This window comes from Desarmillaria tabescens (assembly GCF_030435595.1).
Source record: "Desarmillaria tabescens strain CCBAS 213 chromosome Unknown EV420scaffold_24, whole genome shotgun sequence".
In the NCBI taxonomy this organism is placed as follows: domain Eukaryota; kingdom Fungi; phylum Basidiomycota; class Agaricomycetes; order Agaricales; family Physalacriaceae; genus Desarmillaria; species Desarmillaria tabescens.
Window position 1 is genome coordinate 247169 of NW_026848323.1, and position 19949 is coordinate 267117.

Genomic DNA, 19949 nt, shown 5'->3' on the forward strand with positions numbered 1-19949 from the left:
TTAGTCAGTTTCATATCTCATCCCGTCCCATTGATCACAGAAAAAATAATCTTTTCTATGAGCGCAGAATAGATCGCAGGATAACACGTGGATGTGAAGGGATGTGATTACGGCATGATCATTGAGCCGCTGCTATTCATGAGCAGATCAGTCAAACCGACCAAATAGCCTATAGGCAGATTCTCTGCGCATAAACTAAGAAGGCGCGTTCCGGTATGGGAGCCTGTGTTATCAGATCGATTCAGGCGCCTGCTGGACTCCATGAGAACAAGTACGAAAATCTTGGACTTGACGTCGGAACCCCGAGTATTGTGGCACTACCATATGTAATCCTCATCGTTGAACATCTTTGTCAAAAATACAACCCAATATCTCTGGTAGATGCATCTAGAGTTCATCAACAGGATCTGATGCTCCAGGGTCTGCCCCCTTTCCTCCATGTCTCTCTTGTTGAACGCTAAGGCTGAAGTTTCAAGAAGCGATGCAATGGTGCCGGGGACTATATTGATTGCAAGGGCCCCATCTCGGTTTGGGGGTTGACTAAAGTGATACTCGTCCAACGTGGCTGATCATGATATTGGTGCTGCATAATGGTACTGGGCGTCAGTCCGTAGGCGCCCATAAGCGCCCATATCTCACTGGCCACCGCCCTAAAATAAGTCGAAGGTCACACCATGCATCAGAAAATTTCATCTGTAGAGTTCATAGTTGTGGAAACGAAGCATCCCGCCCGAGATTACGACCTCTTCTCGAATCTGATATGTAAAGTCATACGACTGGCTCAAATGCTTGTTGATTTGAACCACCTGTTCAAAGTTAAGCCCGAGCGATAGTGGATTGACTAATAACTTATCGGAAAGCGACCAATCTAGATGAACGGATCAAGTCATTAAACAAACTACACAGAACAATCATGTGGGCGCTGTTAATGCAGTGCTGCTACATCTACGAGGACAATACTGAGCGTCGTAGATAATGACTACCCTGGCTGATCCATTCTCATCACATAACGCGTTCAGACCCCAGATGTTCCAGAGATATGCCGTTACCAAGTTTCCGCAGTGAGAAGCAATGTCGCGCTAGCTGATGGTCACCAGAAATTTTCTATTCAATGCTCCGTGATATGAATGACTTGCGCCGTTGCTCCTTATGGATTCAAAAAGTTGGAAATCCTCGAATCATAACAGGCATGGACGCAACATATTTCGGCACAAGTGCTGCTTTGGACCTATCAACGACGTTTGGACACGGTGAGAACTTTACGAATGAGAATTTTGTATCAGCAGTGCCAACCGGGTACATTGGACGACTTAACCTCAATAAATTTGCAGATTGGCCGGGAGGAAAGAATTTTGGAACCCGCTCGGTCCCTAACAAAGTGTAATCATAGGTTTTAATGGGTTATCGCCCAATTCTGGGGTGGCCGTTAAGGGTCATAGCCCAGAGAGAGTGGGCAAGGAGGTCGAGGAAAGAATAGGCCAACTGAAATAATTGGGGTCAAGAATGTATTTCTATATAATTATGTTTCCGCACAGGAACCGCTGGTAGACGAGAAAAAACATTTCAAGTGGAGTGTTCGGCGATAACATCAATCACCCCATACATTTTTCACAAGTGTCGCCGTTCCGGCGCCTAGGACCTTGCTGGTTTTACCAGGATTTGCAGGTTAAAAACAAGGTAGGGCTCAGGTGGAAACGACTACATCACGTGAAATGTGACATTGAGTGACAACCTCATTTATGACGTGTCCGGCTGCATGTTCTACGTGTTTCTGGAGGCCTTGGGGCTCCCTTTCATCATAAACACACATTATATAGGGTAGAACATCCTTACAAACAATTTTGGATACTTCAGATAGCATATTGAAACTCATCCTAATTTGGATATGTCAGAAAGAAAATCTATCAACCCAATACAAGGTCCAAAAAAAAATAGAACAGCTCCGAGGGAAGCTTCAGAATTTACTTTTCGAGCTTTGCTCGGAGCCAGATTTCCCAAAGGTAGGTGTGTCCTGTCTCTGATAGAGATTTACGGAGTTTGTCACAGATATCACATGAATATCATGTGATGTAGTCGTTTCCACCTGAGCCCTACCTTACAGGCAGAACCAATGATACTCACTATTTAGAAGTTTTTGACAGGAACTGAAGAACTTGCAATTGAAGAATATCCGACAGTGCAGGACCTTTCACGTAATATGTGGAAATTAGATAACGTGTTGCTAATCACTACCAGAAAGTCTGGCATTTTGCATCAGATTTTGTGGTTGTAAACGTCCAGTTGAACTTTGAAGTCCTGTGTTAGGGTTTCTCGCCGCCGAGAGTCCGCTCGGGCCGCTTGCCTGCCGTATCAACTTATTAGGTATGGCGGAGCATGTTGACACGTATTTGCCCATCACAACTTTCGGCGACAAAGTGAACGGACGTGGGTAGACCTTGCTATCCAGCAAGGTAATGTCGAAGCCCGAACAACCTAGTCACATGTTACCGAAGAGTCTTGAGTCCGGCTTCTAGATAACCGTATTTATAGTTCAACGTGTTACAGGCGTCCTTCTATTGCAGCTACCATGACGAGCACGGCAACCTGGACCCCACGCTGCTCTGTGGACGAAGGTATGTCTACCCTACCAATGCAGCAGCTTGCTGATGTGTAATAGCGGACAAAATAATCACAAGATCGGGAAGTCTATTCGAGATTGAGAGCCGTGTGAGTGTTCCGCATGTCAGCATTCTGGCTTGCTTTGAATGTGATATAGGTCGTCGATGGGAGAGTCTTGAAAGTCTGGAAAAATCTCTGGCCATCCACACGGGAATTCTTCTTGAAATGGACCAAGGAGCACGCTGACAAAACTTATGTGGTATACGAGAAACAGCGCTTCTCCTTCCAGGAAATGCTAGAAATGGCTGTTAAATGTGCGGCCATGTTTAGAGATGTTTACGGTGTTAAGAAGGGTAAGTTAACGTCCAGTCGCCTTTTCCGAGTCAATGCTACAACCCACCTCCAATACAGGTGATCGAGTCGTTATCTGCTCTCGAAATCTTCCAGGTTACTACGTCGTGTTCTGGGCTTGTCGTATGTTTTGCAGCCATGCTTCAACAAAACTGAAATACTGAATCCTGCAACGCAGACCTTCTCGGCGCTGTAACTGCTCTCGTTAATGCGTAAGGTCCAAATGTGCTTCCGATGTTTCATGTCCTGATCCACCTAATAGGTGTCTATCTATAGACCGCCTCAGACGCTGTATCATACTCACAAAATGCAGGCTGGTCATCTTTGATCCCGAGCGAGCCGATAATATCGAACCGATCGCTGCTGACATTAAGGGCGCATCGGGCATTGAGGGATATCTGGTCCTTGAGGATCACGAAGGCAAAGGCCACTGGGAAGGCATGGATGTTTGGAGCAAAGTATTCCTCCAGTACCATAAGGATCCAGGAGAAATACTGTGTGACAATCCTCACATTGTTCCGGAGGATAATGCAACGATTATATTTACGTCGGGAACTACTGGCCTACCAAGTAGGTTTCATTAATTCATCCGGTCACGAAGGAGTCCTGATTTACATTTTCTTGTAGAGGGTGTTCTAAGCTCACAGCGTGCATTCCTGACTCTCGTGTTGACTGTATGGTGTATATTCTCAGGGCGGTTCAGGTGGTTCTCATGGATTTTATATAGTCAATGTCTTTGACTGCAAGGGGCTATATTCGGCGAGGCGAACCATTCCCTCCATTACCTGTTTCAGGTCCTCAGAAGGGAGCTTTGATTTCATCGCCATTGTTCTACATCAGCGGAATCACTCTGAGCGTAAAGCAGCTTCTCACTGCTAACATGAGCAAGGGCTGATGTATTCTTAGCTTCTTGGTACTTGTTTCGGACTCAAACTTATTTTGATGCGGAAATGGAGTGCACACGAAGGTGAGGATTGGCTCTATTTTGACCTGGATAGACCTTGTTACATCTATTTTCCCAGCTATAAGGTAACTTGCATCCTGTCCCGTGCATGGAAGGTGCTTTACAAATTAATGCTTTCAGACTTTGCAGAGAAGAGAACATTGTCATGACAGGAGGGTCTGTCGTTTTTTTCCTTGTTTCTTGCGACTCCTGCTGACCATCATGAGCATCTCAGTCCACCATCACTTCTAATTGATCTCCTCGATAGCCCGTCATCAGGTCTAACCTTGGAGAATGTTGGCGTCGCAGGTGCCCCAGTCTCACCGACTCTTCTCCAGAGAACGAAGGAGGCTTTCCCCCTTGCAACAATGTGGATTCCTTAGTACGATCTGTTCTATCTTGGTCACTGATTTTGCTATTTCGTAGAAGACATTTGTACGCTCTCACTGAGAGTAATGCCACATCGGTATCATTCGGTGGGAATATCCTTTCAAAGCATCTTGTTGCATTATCTGATGACGTCCTAGATGGGCCGGATTTTATCGCCAAGCCAGATAGCTGGTGCAGTCCAAGTATACTGCCTTTCCTGTATCATTAAGCTAATCCGTTCCAGCGGTTTTGTATCTCCGGTCAACGAGATTTTAATAATGAAAGACCATGTCAGAGCTGCTCCGGGGGAGGTGGGAGAGGTCTGGCTTCGTGGTCCCAACGTGATGAAAGGGTATTATGAAGATCAAGGTTCTGCCATATTCTGTTTGTTGCAGGACCTGCGCTGATGATCATGATGCTACACAGCCGCTACGGACAAGGTATGCAAAATGTGTATCCCAAGTATCTTTCCAGCGACTCATTTCCGATCAAGGTACTCACCAAAGATGGATGGTTGATGACGGGTGATCTTGGCTGCGTCGATGAAGAAGGGTATGTCTACATTAAAGACAGGATTGAAGACATCATTTTTCGTGCCGGGGAGAGCATTGTGAGTAGCCTGCTATATCTTGCTATAATGAGCCAACCATACGCAGGACCCTATTTCCGTGGAGAACGCCCTGTACACCGAACCAGCTGTTCTCGAAGCAGCTGCAGTGAGGGTACCCGATGATAGGCTGTGCCAGCTAGTGACCGCATTGGTCACCCTCAAACCTGGGTATCACGGAAAGATCAGCGAGGAAAAACTTTTGGAGACTGCGAGGAAACTGTGAGTGATATTCTCCAAATTGAGTTGCAGTTCCTCAGCCTATGAGTAGGTTACCGCCGTCCGCCGTCCCGGTCATGATTATTTTGAAGGATGGGGAGTTTGGTGAGTCCTTATATATTTAAAACGCGCACGTTCTAAAATGTAGGCAGATCATACGCCTTCTGGCAAGATAATCAAGGTGCAGTTAAGAGCAATAGCACAGGAAGAGTGGGTACGCAGAAAGAAGGAAAATACGCAGATGGATGAAGCGAAATCCACGTTGTAAGATTGCCCAATTGTAGTCCGTTATCAAGGCGAACATGCCGTTCGATAAACAGATATCTTTAGATGAATTAGTAATGCTGAACAGCAACTGAACAGAGCGGCTTGGCAGAGAAAAGCTGTGTGGTCAGCTAAGGTTCTATGAAAGCACTTCATTTCATTCGACATCCCGACGCGGTTCGATACAAGACGACGAGACCTAAGAAGCTTGGTTAGGAGCAACACTAAAATGATATGTTAGTATCTGCGCTTGACTCTCAATCAGGAGGATTAGACTTGTTTGTTATCCAGATTATACAACAAGACGGGCGACACCAGGCTTCAACCAACGCCCTCGAAATCGTACCTCCTCACCAAATGGTGATCTCATCAGCAGAGCGCGCCAGGCGTGGCGAGAATCTGGGGATGTCCAATCCAGCTAGGCGCACACCCGAAGAGCCGGTGGGTTCACCCACCACGACACCACCTGGTCGACATGGCTCAACCTTTCACAGCATCGTTGCCACGCCTCACATGAGACCGTCGATCCTGACCTGTCTTGCCAGGATACTCACCCCGCCCCTGTAGAACCAACGACATGCTCATACGATACTAAGCATGGCGAAAGAACGTGTGGCCACGGGTGTCCACGCTTCGTGTCCCTACGTAGTTTCTGGATATGCTACAGCCTTTCGTGGTTTTGATTTTTGGTTGACTGGCTTGATCGGTCTGAGACTTGGAAAAGAGGCTGTGCAAACGACTGCCTATTAGACGAGCGATATAAAATCGAATTGATACAGCAGGAATTGTGGTGGAAAAACTTGGGATAGCGAATAGCGATGTAGCAAGTGTTCAAAGGCTAAGGTACAGGAAAGATCCTTGCTTCAGGTGAACACTTTGTCGGGCCCATGCGTTTCATCTCTTCTCCATTTCCTTCCCTAAGCGAGATGAGAGAAAAGTAACTGCAGGAGATGAATTCACGTACCTTCCTAGACTGAGTTCTGGTAAGTATCGGTCGAGATGTGCATCGCTCTGCGTCTTGGTCTACCAGCGCTTTGGTCTTGGCAAGTTCAGCTATACGAGGACCAGTCAGACAGACGTCGGTTAAGATATCAAAAGAGACGTACTTGGTGAGAGTTGGATGCTGGACTCTTTCCAAACGGAGTCTATCAATCCTTCGACCGCTGCTTGGTGTCGTCGAGCGATGCGGACTTGACTTTCAGGGGCGATGGTGCTGTTGCGTAATCCACCAGCTGCGGCAGCTTGGGCTGTAGAAGCCGGAATGAAGTCACTCATAGGTCTTGTCTGATGGTGTCCTGGGATGCAGTTGGTATATCCCGGAAGTTCCGTGGACGCTGAGGAAAGCAGAGACACAGTCGAGACCGGTAGTGGTTTGAGAACAAGAGAAGCCTAGCGAGAGACAGCGTCTCATAGAGGAGTTGTGGAGCAGGATAATGTGCCCATTTTGGTTTCGGTATACCTGAAATTTTCAACAGTCTTGGTGACGCGTTGGAAGTGGTATTGGTACCCAAATTTCCGAGGTCGCCATCTGCTAGTACTACGTGAACGAGGCATTGCTTGGGAATCGTATACAGAGCCATGCTCTAAGAGAAAGGGAGAGAGTAGAATGCCATCTTCTGGTGGTTGTTGTTGCTGCCAGGTCCGGTGTCGGAATCGTTACTGCAAGGTCGTAGTCGGCGTCGTTGTCGATTGTGATGACTCGGACATCATATGACTCGTGACTCGTGATTCGCCACACGTGTCATTAATGAGCACGTGATGCCAACCTTTTCTTCTGAGTTCTCCGGAACGACCAGCATCACGGAGCAAGAATCGCCTAACGTCGTATCATTTCATCGAAATAATTGCTGAAGTCTGTCTGTACACTCGGAATGACAGACAGAGGCACAGATCACCGGCCGCGATCACTATTCACTGAGACTATTGGGATAAAACAGGAGGAAGCCTTGTAACAGAAAATCTCGCGTGTCAGACACGAGGATCACAAAAGAAGTTTGCCAGGCACTTCCGGTAGCGACTGTTGCCATCAACAACGGCACTAACGCTGGTTTACTCTCCGTGAGGACTCTCTCTGCTGGCCAACCTCATCTAATCCAAGAGATGGACAGCTACCTGAAGGGATTGGAGAAGGAGGTCCTAGGTAAAGTTGAGCGCTTAGAGAATATAGGGTGGGAGGCGTACAAGCCATGATGAAAGACGAAATGAGAATGAAGCGTGAGCACCACTGCCATTCTTCGCTTCCCCCATCCTAACTATTCAACCAGGGTGAATTTACTCGATCTATGTATCTTGTCACGCCATAGAGGCACAATAAAACTGGTTTTCGTCATCTTGACTGTATCAAAAGCTTGGCTTCACCTCAATTATCCGCGATACAACCGTATGGATGCAGTCGTTGCTGTCCGCAGCGAACTACCATGGTGCATCTTTGCAACATTTAAACGCCATCAGACTTAAGCCTTATTGATTCCGCTCTCCCAGCGCATTTTTTCAGGGCTGTTGCTCACGAGCCATAGTATTTGCATGCCCATGTGAGCTAATATACTCCGATATTATAGACGAAAAACGCAGAGCGGGATAACACTGGAAATTTAGAATCGCACCTATGAGTTCTCGACGCTTCTCTCACATTGATCCTCTCCCATCATCCATTTCAGGGCCTGTACAATTTTCTAGCGACCTGCTGCCTCGCAACACATCATCTAGGGACCCGGTCTCCAATAGGGGTGCGTCAGGCAAAGCGGCACCTGAACAATGTTCTGAAAGTATTCTTAGCAGGCATAAAGAATATCGACGTCGTCACCGGCGTCTTGTTCATAACCGACAGATACTCTCACGCCCTACATATACACGGCCATAATACGCATATTGACCCTGATTTCCGAAATGTCGCGGGTGTGCATCTTTACTTTCCATGGATCACCTTTTTCCCTTAGCGTGCCAAGAGCAAGACCTCTCTTTCCCTGCGGGCCGCCCGGGCCCAGAGCCCTTGCACTCGCAAGCAGAATGGTCTATTCGTCGCGCTCGATGCAGAAGAATCCGATAGATACCCGAGACTGTTGTATAAAAGGAGGGTCACAGAAACATTGACAGACAACCAGTCCTTGGTTTTCATTCCCTTCTCTCTTTTACTTTCTATACTCGGTTCAGCATGAAGTGAATCTCTCCTTTCTTCGCCGTCGCTGCTTTCCAGCTCGTTTCTGTCCTGGTACGCGTTGCGACCCCCTGTGGTGGACCGCTGACATACTCACGCGCAATTTTAGGCCGCCCCAGCGACTGAGATCGTCAAGCGGACTAGCACCAGCGAGTCCGCCTCAGTCGGTTATGCTACCTTAAACGGAGGGTAAATCCTCACTAGGTTATGCTCATCACAGCATCCTTACTCTTGCTTAGCACCACCGGAGGAGCTGGCGGCACGACCACCACTGTCACCACTCTCGCTGCCCTTACTTCTGCCGTTCCCGGTGACTCGGCCAAGATCGTCATCATCAGCGGTATATCAGCAGCCTATTCTCACCTCTTCCACCAAACTCAGTGACTCGTAGTTCCCTTGTTCGAGGTTTGATTTACTGGCGTGTGATGATGGCTCTCAGAAGTCTCCCCATATAAGCGCTTCTACAAAGAATGGCTTCAAACAAACACGACTGGGGTTCCACTCTGGCAACTCTGAAACGCTACAAGAAGACAAATCCGGCTCTGCAGAAGACCCAATCAGGTTGCGTGCTTATTTTTGCACACGGTGTAGGATTCTGTGAGTAATACATAGTTCAGCTTGCGGTGATCACAATATGACAAATATGAATATCATTCAGACAAGGAACAGTAGGAGCCCACTATAAGCCATCTGTTCAAGCTTGACACTCAAAATACTATTCGCGAAGCCTGGACAGTAGACTGCCAGAATCATGGGGAAGTGGCTATCCTCAATGAGAAGATTCTCGTAGAACACCGAGGGGTACTGTGTGAGCCCTTTCACAAGCATCCTTCTGTCACGACTAATCATCGCGGAAGCTATCCACGACTACGCTGAGGCCTTGGTTATCCTTCTCCGTGATCCTCTAGGAGATTCTAATCCGGAGTATAGTCGAAAGGACAGATTCGTTCTTATTGGTTATTCTGCAGGTACTGTGGCTTGGTAAAGACTATCACCTTGAGCCATGACTTTATCTAAATGGTAGGCCTGTTGACAACGTGATGGCAGTTGGTGTATTTCAATCCTCCCAGTAACATCATGTTCGATAGTCTTGTCCTCGTTGAGACCCTCGATTCATCATCCGTCCGCCGAGGCCCATCATACTGCAGTGTCCAAGGCGTTTGCTGCCATCAACAACCGTCATGATATTTGGCCTAGCCGCGAGGCCGCTAAGGCTTGGCTTGGTCACTGTTTTCCCTGGAAAAGTTGGGATCCGGAGGTCCTGGATATCTACGTAGTGAGTATCTGGCCGTCGATTTGGCCAGTAGCTCCACTCATCGTTTCTCCAGAATCATGGTCTACGTCCGCTGCCGACGGCGTTCTACCCCGACAAGACTGGTGGAGTCACCTTGAGCGCCATATGGGTGGACAAAAATGCCACGCATTGAAGAGATGCCAAAACCTTGTTCACAGCACTTTGAAATCTAAATCGTTGTATCGGTTCATATTGTCCATGGCACCAGGAACGATCTTATGTGTGTATAAAGATTTTGCTCGTCAACGAAGTCACTCATACCGTCTTTAGGTCGCGCGAAATTCAAGACTCGATCGTCGATGCCAGTCAAGGACGAACTTTCGCTTCTATAACTCGAGTTCCAGGACCGGGACACTGGAAGAATCATCATTCGCATGACGAGTAGGCTAATTGTAAACAGGTTTTACAAGAAGCGCCGAAAAAGATGGCGGACGCATTTGTGGGTCATTCTAGCTACTCCAATTCCACTTCACAGGCTGTAGCTGAATGTTACTCGGCTCGAAATTTTTATATTCAATGTTGGATTAGACCGCCTACAATTGTTACGTCTGAGTTGGTTATACTCTGTACTATTCTTATCTCGTCCAATCAGAATTCATTTTTGACATTTCGTGATATGTACAGTTGGCGCCAAATATCACTAAGTATCACTGTCAGATAATGTTGCTACGATCTGAATGATCTGTCACCTTGACTGCTGTGAATACAGCATAGTCAACTCGGTCAGTCCTGAGGAGAAAATAGTCTGATTACTCGCCAGTGTTTCTCTGGCTTATCTCGTCAGCAACATGGCAGCACGAATGCAAATCCAATGCATCTACCAGTCTTGTGACACGTCATCCCAGTCATTTCATTGGATTTTATGATCAACCCCCGCATGATGAGTTCACGCCGCAGAATTAGCAGCAGCAATATATATGTAAACAAGTGAAGACGATAGTACAGAGCACAGTAACAGAAGATTTTGAAACACATGAATAACACTCCCGTTTTCCCTCTTTCTTCAGAGGCTTCCGACCTTAGAACTAGGGTTAGTCTGTGCTTCGACTGAGCAAGGTCAATGCACCAAGTCACTGTAGAATTACTCACGGAAGAGTTTATGTCCGTATCTTCCGCGATATCAGTAGTGGACGTCATATTAATATCAACACGCCGCTGGAAGGGTCATAAATAATCGTGAAATGAAAAATAAGCAGGGGGCATATTACATTGTTCGGGTTGGAAGTTGCAATAGAGAGACTCAACATGTCGGCTTCGGTCGTAAAGTGATCATGGACCAGGCTTAGAAGGTCGGCGAGCGTTCAACCTACAGAAGGGAGGTTGTAAGGACGGACGATTTCACGGGGGATCAGGAAACGAACGTAGCAAGTAAGGAGTTTGAATACACTTGGGAAATTTTGAATTTATTTCAAGTACGCGGAGGAAAAGATAAGTTTCACATACAGTTCGCCACGACTTGATAGACTGCGAGATATACAAGATTGCCAGGGTATGCTGTGTTCTGAGAGGCTCCAAGATCAGCGTGTGACGATATGTGAGGGTGATAGAGTAACACACAAAGGCAATGACAAGGACATCCGCAACCCTGGGGATGGATTAGTTACCCAGACAGTGATAACATAAAAGTATGGCATGTCTTTACGCTATTATAAGACCATTATGAACCGCGTAGACCATGAGTCTGTTAATCATCGTGTCGGTACTATAATAGAGTTTATCTTTCAGTCGGTCCACATGAGCCACAGCAAGGACCGCCGTACCGTTTGATCCCAGTGCGACTGCTATGGAGATAATAACAAAGCGACCCCGCGACCAGTATATCTGTCACTACGTGGATAGGCACTGAAGCCTTAACGAGACTCTGCATGACCGAGATAAATATGAATCAAAATCAAGTTCTGTGGATGCTTCATTGCTTACAGTCATACTATGGACTTCAAAGCGAGCGAAGTCCTTAAGTTGTATGCTGAAAACGGCGATAGTGAGACAGAGACATCTAAGAAGCACCACCTGTCCTGACCTATACGCGGTGATACCTAAAAGGCGATAAAACCAGGCTTTCGACTGAAAACTTTCATATGGGTAGCTTGAATACGCACCTACGCTGGTTCCTAGAACAGACTACGTCAGAGAAGGGTAAGAAAACAATATGAGAGACTCCTCACCGAAGCGACAGACTGGCAGAATGATCTGGTTCCAAGATGAGTATCGCCGAACACCGAGGAAGCATGGGAATCTTACGGTGGCAGCCAATAGGGGCACGTTGTGATTCGACACTAAATAAAGCGCATTAGGAAGCAGCAATTGGATGAAAAGAATTGCTCCAACAATAATATATCCGTCGGGCATAAAATAGGTCAACAAGCAGACCAATAAGGCCCTATGTTTATTCTTGTCAGAGACAGCTTAAAGGTAAGAGTAGCATTAAGTTACGTACTGTGACAGTGATGTTGACCTACATAACATATAAGTTAAGATTTCATGCAGACAGACATGTCGGATACTCACACATAGCGTCCTAGCATGTATTGAATTCTTAATATCACACGAACAAATACGGTACTTACCAAATTGCTTGAGCTAGAGCGGCTGGATCCCCGTAATGTAGTATGACATAATAGTAAATGGCATGGCCAGGGAATGCTACATGCAAAACTTCCAAAATCCTGTGCAAACCTGTAAGAGTCGGGTAGTTGGCTGGTAGCGTTAATACCAACCATATAGCGGCCACCTGCGAGTTTGTTAGTAACTGGCGGATTAGGGAGCAATTTGTACGCTTACCCACACTTTGAGGATGGTAACGTCAGAGTAGCGAGTGAAATAATACCAGGTTTGAGTGCAGGTGACGCCAAACAAGCTATGTCCCAAGGAAATCAGAATACTAAAATGAGTGCATCTGGGGAAGTTAACTCAACCATGCAGACACGATGACACCAATGAGGTATGCACCAAAAGTACCGTTGAGTGAAGATTCGGCCATTTGAAAGTCGCTAAGAAACAGCCTGGAACGAAATTAATGCCCTTATAACACCACGAGGGTCCTCGATGACGATGGGTACCAGGTATTGGATGCACGAAATCAGTCAGAGTTCCTTACCGTCCCATTGATCACGGAAAAATAGTCTTCTCTATGAGCGCAGAATAGATCGCAGGATAACACGTGGATGTGGTTACAGCATGTTGAGCCACCGCTATTCCGAGTGGGCAGATCAGTCAAACTGACCAAAAAGCCTATAGGCAGATTCTCTGCGCATAAACTAAGAAACCGCGTTCGGGTGTATGGGGAATCTGTGTTATAAGATCGATTCAGGTGCCTGCTGGACTCCATGAGAAAAAGTACGAAAACCTTGAACTTGACATCCGAACTTCCCCGAGCATTATGGCTCTACCATATGTAGTCATTCTAGACTCGATCCAGCTCGCCGATGCCGCCATCATTAACATTTCAAATCAAGCGTATTTTTATCTTTCCTTCCTTCGCAACTTCATCATTGAACATCTTTCACAAAAATGCGACCCAATACTACCAATACCTCTGATAAATGCATCTGGAGTTCATCAACAGGATCTGATGCTCCAAGATCTGCCCCCTTTCCTCCATGTCTCCCTTACTGAACTCTAACGCTGAAGTTTCAAGAACGATGCAACAGTGCCGGGGATTATATTGATTGCAAGCGCCCCGTCTCGGTTTGGGGGTTGACTAGAGTGATACTCGTCCAACATGGCTGATCATGATATTGGTGCTACGTAATGGTACCGGCGTCAGTCCGTAGGCGCCCATAAGCGCCCATATCTCACTGGCCACTGCCCTCAATGAGTCGAAGGTCGCACCGTCCATCAGAAAATTTCATCGGTAGAGTTCATAGTTGTGGAAACGAAGCACCCCGCCCGAGATTACGACTTCTTCTCGAATCTGATATGTCAAAAGTCATACGACTGGTTCAAATGCTTGTTGACTTGAGCCAACTGTTCAAAGTTAAGCCCGAGCGGTAGTGGATTACGTAAGTTGTCGGAAAGCGACCAATCTAGATGAACGGATTGAGTCATTAAACAAACTACATAGAACAATCATGTGGGCGCTGTTAATGCAGCGCTGCTATGTACATCCACGAGGACAATACTGAGTGTCGTGGATAATGACTGCCCTGGCATAACGCGTTAAGACCCCAGATTTTCCAGAGATATGCCGTTACGAAGTTTCTGCAGTGAGAAGCGATGTCGCGCTAGCTGATGGTCACCAGAAATTTTCTATTCAATGCTCCGTGATATGAATGACTTGCGCCGTTGCCCCTTATGGATTCAAAAAGTTGGAAATCCTCGAATCATAGCAGGCATAGACGCAACATATTTCGGCACGAGTGTTAGCTTTGGACCTATCAATGACGTTTGGACGCGGTGAGAACTTTATGAATGAGAATGTTGTATCAGCAGTGCCAACAGGATACATTGGACGACTTAACCTCAATGAATTTGCAGATTGGCCGGGAGGATAGAATATGCGAAATATTGTCGAGCCGAAGGGCGGCTGAAGAAGAAAAATGGTCAGGCAACTACTTTCTGTTCAATTCTTTCTACACACCGATGAAATTCGTGAATTGACAAGATGTTGCACCAAAGATGAGCACACTAGCAGGATATAGACGCTCGAAACATTCAACGGAAAATACGAAAAAGAGTGGTGAGCAGTAGCAAGGCTGTAAAGGGCTGTAACAGGGTCTTTGTTTGGGTCCTATGACATCACCTTTGGTACCAAATACAAAATTTCCCGTCGGTGCTATTTTTGGACATCATTAAGTATTTTCCCCCCTCCATCCCCCGCCCTCCTCTTCATCTCTGTAACAATGCCGAAGGAAGTCGTCGGGATCCTTGGTGGGAGTAAGTCCTAGTATTAATCTGTCAGCAGGTTACTTAACATTCCACAGACTTCTCTGCGATATTCCCGGAATAACCTTAAATATCTATTTCACGCAGGTGGTGGCCAGCTGGGTCGCATGCTAGCCGCATCGGCGTCTCTTTTAAATATTCCTGTAGTTATTCTCGATGTTGGAGAATCCGCACCTGCCAAGCAAGTCATCGCGCACAGCGGCGATCTTTCGCATATCGATGGTTCATTCACCGATCCTCAAAAGATACACGAACTGGCGTCGAAAGTGGATGTCCTGACCGTAGAAATCGAACACGTCGATGTAGATGCCTTGGAGAATCTTGCTGCTGCCACAAGTGGTCGCTTAGCTATCCATCCCAGCCCTCGAGCGATCCGGATAATACAAGACAAGTTCCGCCAAAAGGAGCATCTCCGAGAGCATGGAGTCCCGGTGTCTGCTTTCAGAGAGGTTCAATCATCTCTTGATGCTATTACTTCTGCATCAACCGAGCTCGGTCTCCCTCTCATGTTGAAAAGTCGAACACTAGCCTACGACGGTCGGGGGAATTACGTACTTCGCGACATATCAGACGCGGAAAACGCTCTCGCCGCCCTAGGCGGACGGCCACTATATGCAGAGAAGTGGGTACCGTTCATCAAGGAAATTGCTGTTATGGTGGTACGATCGGCGGATGGGACGGTGAGGTCGTATCCTGCTGTAGAAACCGTCCACAAAGAGAACGTCTGTCACCTGGTCTTCGCGCCTCTTCGTAGCCGGTACCCTGATCTCTCTTCGAGAGCTCAAAAAGTTGCCGAAGCTGCAGTGGCGACCTTTGAGGGCGCTGGTGTTTTTGGCGTTGAGATGTTCCTCATGGAAGATGGTAAGCATTCGTTTGACTCTTCAGAAAGTTCCCGATCTCATTTCGCAGGTAATATATACGTCAATGAGATTGCTCCACGGCCACACAATTCTGGTCATTATACTATAGAAGCCTGCGAGACGTCTCAATACGAGAACCATCTACGGAGTATTCTATCATTACCGCTGGGTTCCACGGACCTCAAAGTCCCTTCTGCCGCGATGTTAAACCTGATCGGTTCTTCCTCTTCCATGTCCAGTATCACCTGCATCACAGATGTTGCCCTAACAATTCCCGGCGCTTCTACTCACCTCTACGGCAAGGCAAAATGTCAGAAAGGCCGCAAAATGGGTCACATAACCATCGTCGCCGACTCAGATGCCTCTCTCCGTACCAAACTCCGTCCCTTACTTGAGGCCACCCCAGGGAGCACCCCCGAGGAGCTCGAAAAATACACTCCTGTCCCTCCAAGTCCCGGGTCTGGCCACTCCAACAAGGACCCCCTCGTCGGGGTCATCATGGGCTCCGACTCAGATCTCTCAGTTATGCTTCCCGCTGCGCGCATCCTGGATAAGTTCAACATCCCCTATGAACTCACTATAGTATCAGCGCATCGTACTCCCGACCGACTCGTGGAATATGCCCGCTCGGCTTCGTCGCGCGGTCTCCGCACAATCATAGCAGGAGCAGGGGGTGCTGCTCATCTCCCCGGGATGGTTGCTGCCATGACTGCTCTACCCGTCATCGGTGTACCCGTCAAGGGAAGTTCGCTCGATGGTGTTGACTCGCTCCATAGTATCGTTCAAATGCCTGTAAGTTTTCGCTCCGTCGAAGATAATTACCTTCTTCCTCATGCGCACTCAGCGAGGTATTCCGGTAGCGACTGTTGCCATCAACAACAGCACCAACGCTGGTTTACTCGCCATCAGGATTCTCTTCGCTGGGCAGCCTCATCTAATTCAAGAGATGGACAGCTATCTGAAGGGGCTAGAGAAGGAGGTCCTAGGCAAAGTTGAGCGCTTAGAGAACATAGGATGGGAGGCGTACAAGCCATGATGAAGGACAAAAAGAATGAAGCGTGAGCACCATTGCCATTCTTCGCTTCACCCATCTTAATTCTTCAACCAGGGTGAATTTACTCGGTCTATGTATCTTGTCACGCCATAGAGGCACAATAAAACTGGTTTTCGTCATCTTGACTGTATCAATGGCTTGGCTCCATCCCAATTATCTGCGATACAACCGTATGGAGGCAGTCGTTGCTGTCCGCAGCGAACTACCATGGTGCATCTTTGCAACATTTAAACGCCATCAGACTTAAGCCTTATTGATTCCGCTCTCCCAGCGCATTTTTTCAGGGCTGTTGCTCACGAGCCATAGTATTTGCATGTCCATGTGAGCTAATATACTCCGATATTATAGACGAACAGTGTATAGCGGGATAACACTGGAAATTTAGAATCGCACCCTACGAGTTCTCGACGCTTCTTTCACATCGATCCTCTCTCATCATACATTTCAGGGCCTGTACAGTTTTCTAGCGACCCGCTGCCTCGCAACACATCATCTGGGAACCCGGTCTCCGATAAGAGGTGCGTCAGGCAAAGCGGCACCTGAACAATGTTCTGAAAGTATTCTTAGCAGGCATAAAGAATATCGACGTCGTCGCCGGTGTCTTGTTTATAACCGACAGATACTCTCACGCCCTACATATACGCCATAATACGCATATTGACCCTGATTTCCGAAATGTCGCGGGTGTGCATGTTTACAGATGTTTACTTTCCATGGATCACCTTTTCCCCTTAGCGTGCCAAGAGCAAGACCTCTCTTTCCCTGCGGGCCACCCGGGCCCAGAGCCTATGCACTCGCAAGTAGAATGGTCTATTCGTCGTGCTCGATACAGAAGAACCCGACAGATACCCGAGACTGTCGTATAAAAGGAGGGTCACAGAAACATTGACAGACAACCAGTCCTTGGTTTTCATTTCCTTCTCTCTTTTACTTTCCATACTCGGTTCAGCATGAAGTGGATCTCTCCTTTCTTCGCCGTCATTGCTTTCCAGCTCATTTCTGTCCTGGTACGCGTTGCGTCTCCTGTGGTGGACCGCCAGCATACTCACGCGCCATTTTAGGCCGCCCCAGCGACTGAAATCGTCAAGCGGACTAGCACCAGCGAGTCAGCCTCAGTCGGTTATGCTACCTTGAACGGAGGGTAAGTCCTCACTAGGTTCTGCTCATCACAGCATCCTTACTCTTGCTTAGCACCACCGGAGGAGCTGGCGGCACTACCACCACTGTCACCACTCTCGCCGCCCTTACTTCTGCCGTTTCCGGTGACTCGGCCAAGATCGTCATCATCAGTGGTATATCAGCAATAATGTTGCCATGGTTGCTAGCCCTGACACCCTCTTTAGGAACCATTACAGGCAACACTGTCGTAAAGGTTGGCTCCAACACCTCAGTGCTCGGTGCCTCCGGCTCCCGTATGTTTTCCTTCGTTTTTCACGGGTAAATCTGTCTCAATGACGCGTCGTATAGTCCTCAGCGGTGTCGGTCTTCGCGTCCTCGAAGAGTCGAACGTCATCATCCGCAACGTCAAGATTCAAAAGGTACTCGCGGACGCTGGAGATGCCATCGGTATCCAAGAAGCACACAATGTCTGGGTTGACCACGTCGATCTTTCTAGCGACTTGGACCACGACAAGGTATGTTCTTCCAGGTTCTAAACAAGGTAGTTGCTCATTTATCTGCTCAGGACTAGTAAGTTCTGTTCCTCCTTCCCCAAACAAATTCCGACTTGGTTTCTCTTCAGCTACTACGGTCTCCTTGACATTACACACGGCTCCTATGGCATCACTGTGACCAACAGCAAGCTGTACAACCACTGGAAAGCTTCGCTCGTCGGACACTCTGACAGCAACGGGAGCGAGGATGTCGCTCTCAGAGTCACCTTTGCTCTTAACTGGTGGCAGAACCTGAACTCCCGTGGTCCTTCCTTCCGTTTCGGTATGAATGATTGCTCCTTTCATCTCGCACAATGCTCATCGATTCTCACAGGCCAGGGCCACATCTTCAACAACTAGTGAGTAGTTCTTCTGAGATTCGAGATGTAAACTCATCATTTTTAGCTATGTTGACCTGAATGACGGCATCAACACCCGAGATGAGGCACAACTCCTTATCGAGAACAACGTTTTCACCGGTAACTATCCAGTTTCCCAGTATTAGTAGTACTCGCGCTTAGTATGCAACAGGCACTGAAGATGCTATCTACTCCACTGATAGCGGCTACGCAGTTGCTTCTGGAAACGGTAGGCTAATCCTTCATTTCTCACGACACTTGTCTAAACAGTCGTATCACACAGACCTTGGCGACGACGGCACGAATACCGCTCCAACAGGAACCATCTCTGCTTCAAGCCTCGGGTATTCTTACACGCTCCTTGCCACCAACAAGGTTGCGTCGTACGTCCAGTCGAATGCCGGCCAGACTCTTTCGTTCTAAAAGTCACGTCGTGGTAGAAATAGTTGTTAGACTTGTCAATCACTGGGAAATAAATAAAAGAATCTTATCAAGTCAAAAAGAAAAGAAGCAGTAAATACACATCGATCTCAGCGTGATCTGATCGTGATTTGTCAAAATCCTCCTTGCCTTCTTTCTTCCAACAATCATGGGTAAGGGAACAAGTCCAGTGATGACCAGCGAAAGGTTAACCATAGTACTCTAGTTAATGTTACAGGGGAGATCGAAATCCTCAAAGGTGAGATATTCCCTTACAATTATGTCGATAACCCTGAAGTATTGGGCGCCGGTTATGTTCAGAGGCCATAAAGGAGCATGGCACTCTCAATACCAATGGAAAGAGCAGTGTCTCCTACGGCGTACTCTTCGATAAGACCGCCAACACTCGTACGTCTGATTTTTCGGAGTCGAATAGACTATCTGCATGTTTTGCTTTCAAAGTGGAAGCATTGAACGGAACGTTGCGCGCGGCAAAGCGCCAGAAGAAGGTAGTTTTAATTTCTGAGCCTTTCCTCAAACTCTTACTCTGGCGGTGCTGGGTCACGTATAGATTGCCTTCGACGGCGAGTTGCTGATGATGCCTAGAGATAAAGATGTACAAGTTGTTCTGCTGGAGGCGTAGTCGATAGTTTCTTGTTCACTTACAATTCCAGGAAGCAGGATCTTATATAGCGTGTTTTGTAGTAAGACTCGACAGCGCCGGAGAATAAGCGAAGACACAGCAATTTACTGTACTCGCAACAACGGAGCCTGTAGCAATAATAACGTGTATGAAGTTCGCTTCATATATCATCGAGCCGTTGTATCATGAATAATTGTCCAGATAGTGTCAAAAAGGTATATGTATACAGGTATAATGATGCTCGATGTCCGTACAAATCAACGCAATGAGTATATACA

The 19949-nt window shown here is 47.3% G+C and overlaps 8 protein-coding genes across 8 annotated transcripts; 6 read left to right on the forward strand and 2 right to left on the reverse strand.

The window, feature by feature from the left end:
• Window positions 1–2566: 2566 nt before the first annotated feature.
• On the forward strand, window positions 2567–5355 carry EV420DRAFT_1272222 (uncharacterized protein; the record flags this gene model as incomplete). Its single annotated transcript, XM_060467684.1, has 19 exons — window positions 2567–2612; window positions 2657–2706; window positions 2756–2951; window positions 3010–3072; window positions 3128–3161; window positions 3212–3519; window positions 3577–3623; window positions 3677–3805; window positions 3856–3904; window positions 4009–4069; window positions 4128–4262; window positions 4319–4368; window positions 4420–4453; window positions 4506–4630; window positions 4688–4701; window positions 4755–4871; window positions 4918–5090; window positions 5140–5192; window positions 5240–5355. The coding sequence occupies 19 exons, from the start codon at window positions 2567–2569 to the stop codon at window positions 5353–5355; spliced, it is 1800 nt and encodes a 599-aa protein (XP_060329166.1).
• Window positions 5356–6074: 719 nt separating this feature from the next.
• On the reverse strand, window positions 6075–7050 carry EV420DRAFT_1765318 (uncharacterized protein). The gene is made up of 3 exons (XM_060480821.1): window positions 6458–7050; window positions 6316–6404; window positions 6075–6268 (listed from the first exon to the last, which is right to left on the reverse strand). Exons 1-3 carry the CDS (start codon window positions 6624–6626, stop codon window positions 6215–6217), a joined length of 312 nt encoding a protein of 103 aa, XP_060329167.1. The 5' UTR covers window positions 6627–7050; the 3' UTR covers window positions 6075–6214.
• Window positions 7051–7956: 906 nt separating this feature from the next.
• On the forward strand, window positions 7957–8845 carry EV420DRAFT_1765319 (uncharacterized protein; the record flags this gene model as incomplete). The annotated part of the gene is made up of 4 exons (XM_060480822.1): window positions 7957–8077; window positions 8127–8248; window positions 8615–8694; window positions 8745–8845. Coding segments are annotated over 4 exons (423 nt in total), but the record flags the coding sequence as incomplete, so codon positions are not given.
• Window positions 8846–8975: 130 nt separating this feature from the next.
• Window positions 8976–9932, forward strand: EV420DRAFT_1481115 (uncharacterized protein; the record flags this gene model as incomplete). Its single annotated transcript, XM_060469739.1, has 5 exons — window positions 8976–9102; window positions 9233–9313; window positions 9363–9473; window positions 9594–9781; window positions 9834–9932. 5 exons carry the CDS (start codon window positions 8976–8978, stop codon window positions 9930–9932), a joined length of 606 nt encoding a protein of 201 aa, XP_060329169.1.
• Window positions 9933–11068: 1136 nt separating this feature from the next.
• On the reverse strand, window positions 11069–12779 carry EV420DRAFT_1644443 (uncharacterized protein; the record flags this gene model as incomplete). Its single annotated transcript, XM_060477649.1, has 17 exons — window positions 11069–11105; window positions 11161–11185; window positions 11243–11300; window positions 11357–11384; window positions 11442–11501; window positions 11560–11660; window positions 11720–11765; window positions 11820–11835; window positions 11899–11910; window positions 11965–11989; window positions 12041–12075; window positions 12128–12179; window positions 12237–12254; window positions 12308–12317; window positions 12367–12530; window positions 12581–12656; window positions 12715–12779. The coding sequence occupies 17 exons, from the start codon at window positions 12777–12779 to the stop codon at window positions 11069–11071; spliced, it is 828 nt and encodes a 275-aa protein (XP_060329170.1).
• Window positions 12780–14587: 1808 nt separating this feature from the next.
• Window positions 14588–16755, forward strand: EV420DRAFT_555488 (phosphoribosylaminoimidazole carboxylase). Its single transcript, XM_060482554.1, has 4 exons — window positions 14588–14668; window positions 14771–15544; window positions 15593–16335; window positions 16388–16755. Exons 1-4 carry the CDS (start codon window positions 14641–14643, stop codon window positions 16577–16579), a joined length of 1737 nt encoding a protein of 578 aa, XP_060329171.1. The 5' UTR covers window positions 14588–14640; the 3' UTR covers window positions 16580–16755.
• A 792-nt stretch (window positions 16756–17547) lies between these two features.
• Window positions 17548–19065, forward strand: EV420DRAFT_1629990 (polysaccharide lyase family 1 protein; the record flags this gene model as incomplete). The annotated part of the gene is made up of 11 exons (XM_060476106.1): window positions 17548–17604; window positions 17659–17738; window positions 17789–17889; window positions 17941–18009; window positions 18065–18231; window positions 18282–18286; window positions 18339–18532; window positions 18584–18608; window positions 18655–18728; window positions 18781–18837; window positions 18892–19065. 11 exons carry the CDS (start codon window positions 17548–17550, stop codon window positions 19029–19031), a joined length of 969 nt encoding a protein of 322 aa, XP_060329172.1. The 3' UTR covers window positions 19032–19065.
• An 83-nt stretch (window positions 19066–19148) lies between these two features.
• Window positions 19149–19808, forward strand: EV420DRAFT_555515 (costars domain-containing protein). The gene is made up of 5 exons (XM_060482555.1): window positions 19149–19201; window positions 19255–19287; window positions 19350–19436; window positions 19491–19537; window positions 19600–19808. The coding sequence occupies exons 1-5, from the start codon at window positions 19198–19200 to the stop codon at window positions 19669–19671; spliced, it is 243 nt and encodes an 80-aa protein (XP_060329173.1). The 5' UTR covers window positions 19149–19197; the 3' UTR covers window positions 19672–19808.
• The last annotated feature ends 141 nt before the right edge of the window (window positions 19809–19949 follow it).

Coding starts and splice junctions, on each gene's coding strand:
- EV420DRAFT_1765318 (XM_060480821.1), bottom strand. CDS start 6,626: ATGAGTGACTTCATTCCGGCTTCTACAGCCCAAGCTGCCGCAGCTGGT. Junction 6,405..6,457: donor CAGCATCCAACTCTCACCAA/GTACGTCTCTTT, acceptor GTCCTCGTATAG/CTGAACTTGCCAAGACCAAA. Junction 6,269..6,315: donor CCAGAACTCAGTCTAGGAAG/GTACGTGAATTC, acceptor CATCTCGCTTAG/GGAAGGAAATGGAGAAGAGA.
- EV420DRAFT_555488 (XM_060482554.1), top strand. CDS start 14,641: ATGCCGAAGGAAGTCGTCGGGATCCTTG. Junction 14,669..14,770: donor GGAAGTCGTCGGGATCCTTG/GTGGGAGTAAGT, acceptor TATTTCACGCAG/GTGGTGGCCAGCTGGGTCGC. Junction 16,336..16,387: donor ATAGTATCGTTCAAATGCCT/GTAAGTTTTCGC, acceptor ATGCGCACTCAG/CGAGGTATTCCGGTAGCGAC.
- EV420DRAFT_555515 (XM_060482555.1), top strand. Junction 19,288..19,349: donor GGAGATCGAAATCCTCAAAG/GTGAGATATTCC, acceptor GGTTATGTTCAG/AGGCCATAAAGGAGCATGGC. Junction 19,437..19,490: donor CGATAAGACCGCCAACACTC/GTACGTCTGATT, acceptor TTGCTTTCAAAG/TGGAAGCATTGAACGGAACG.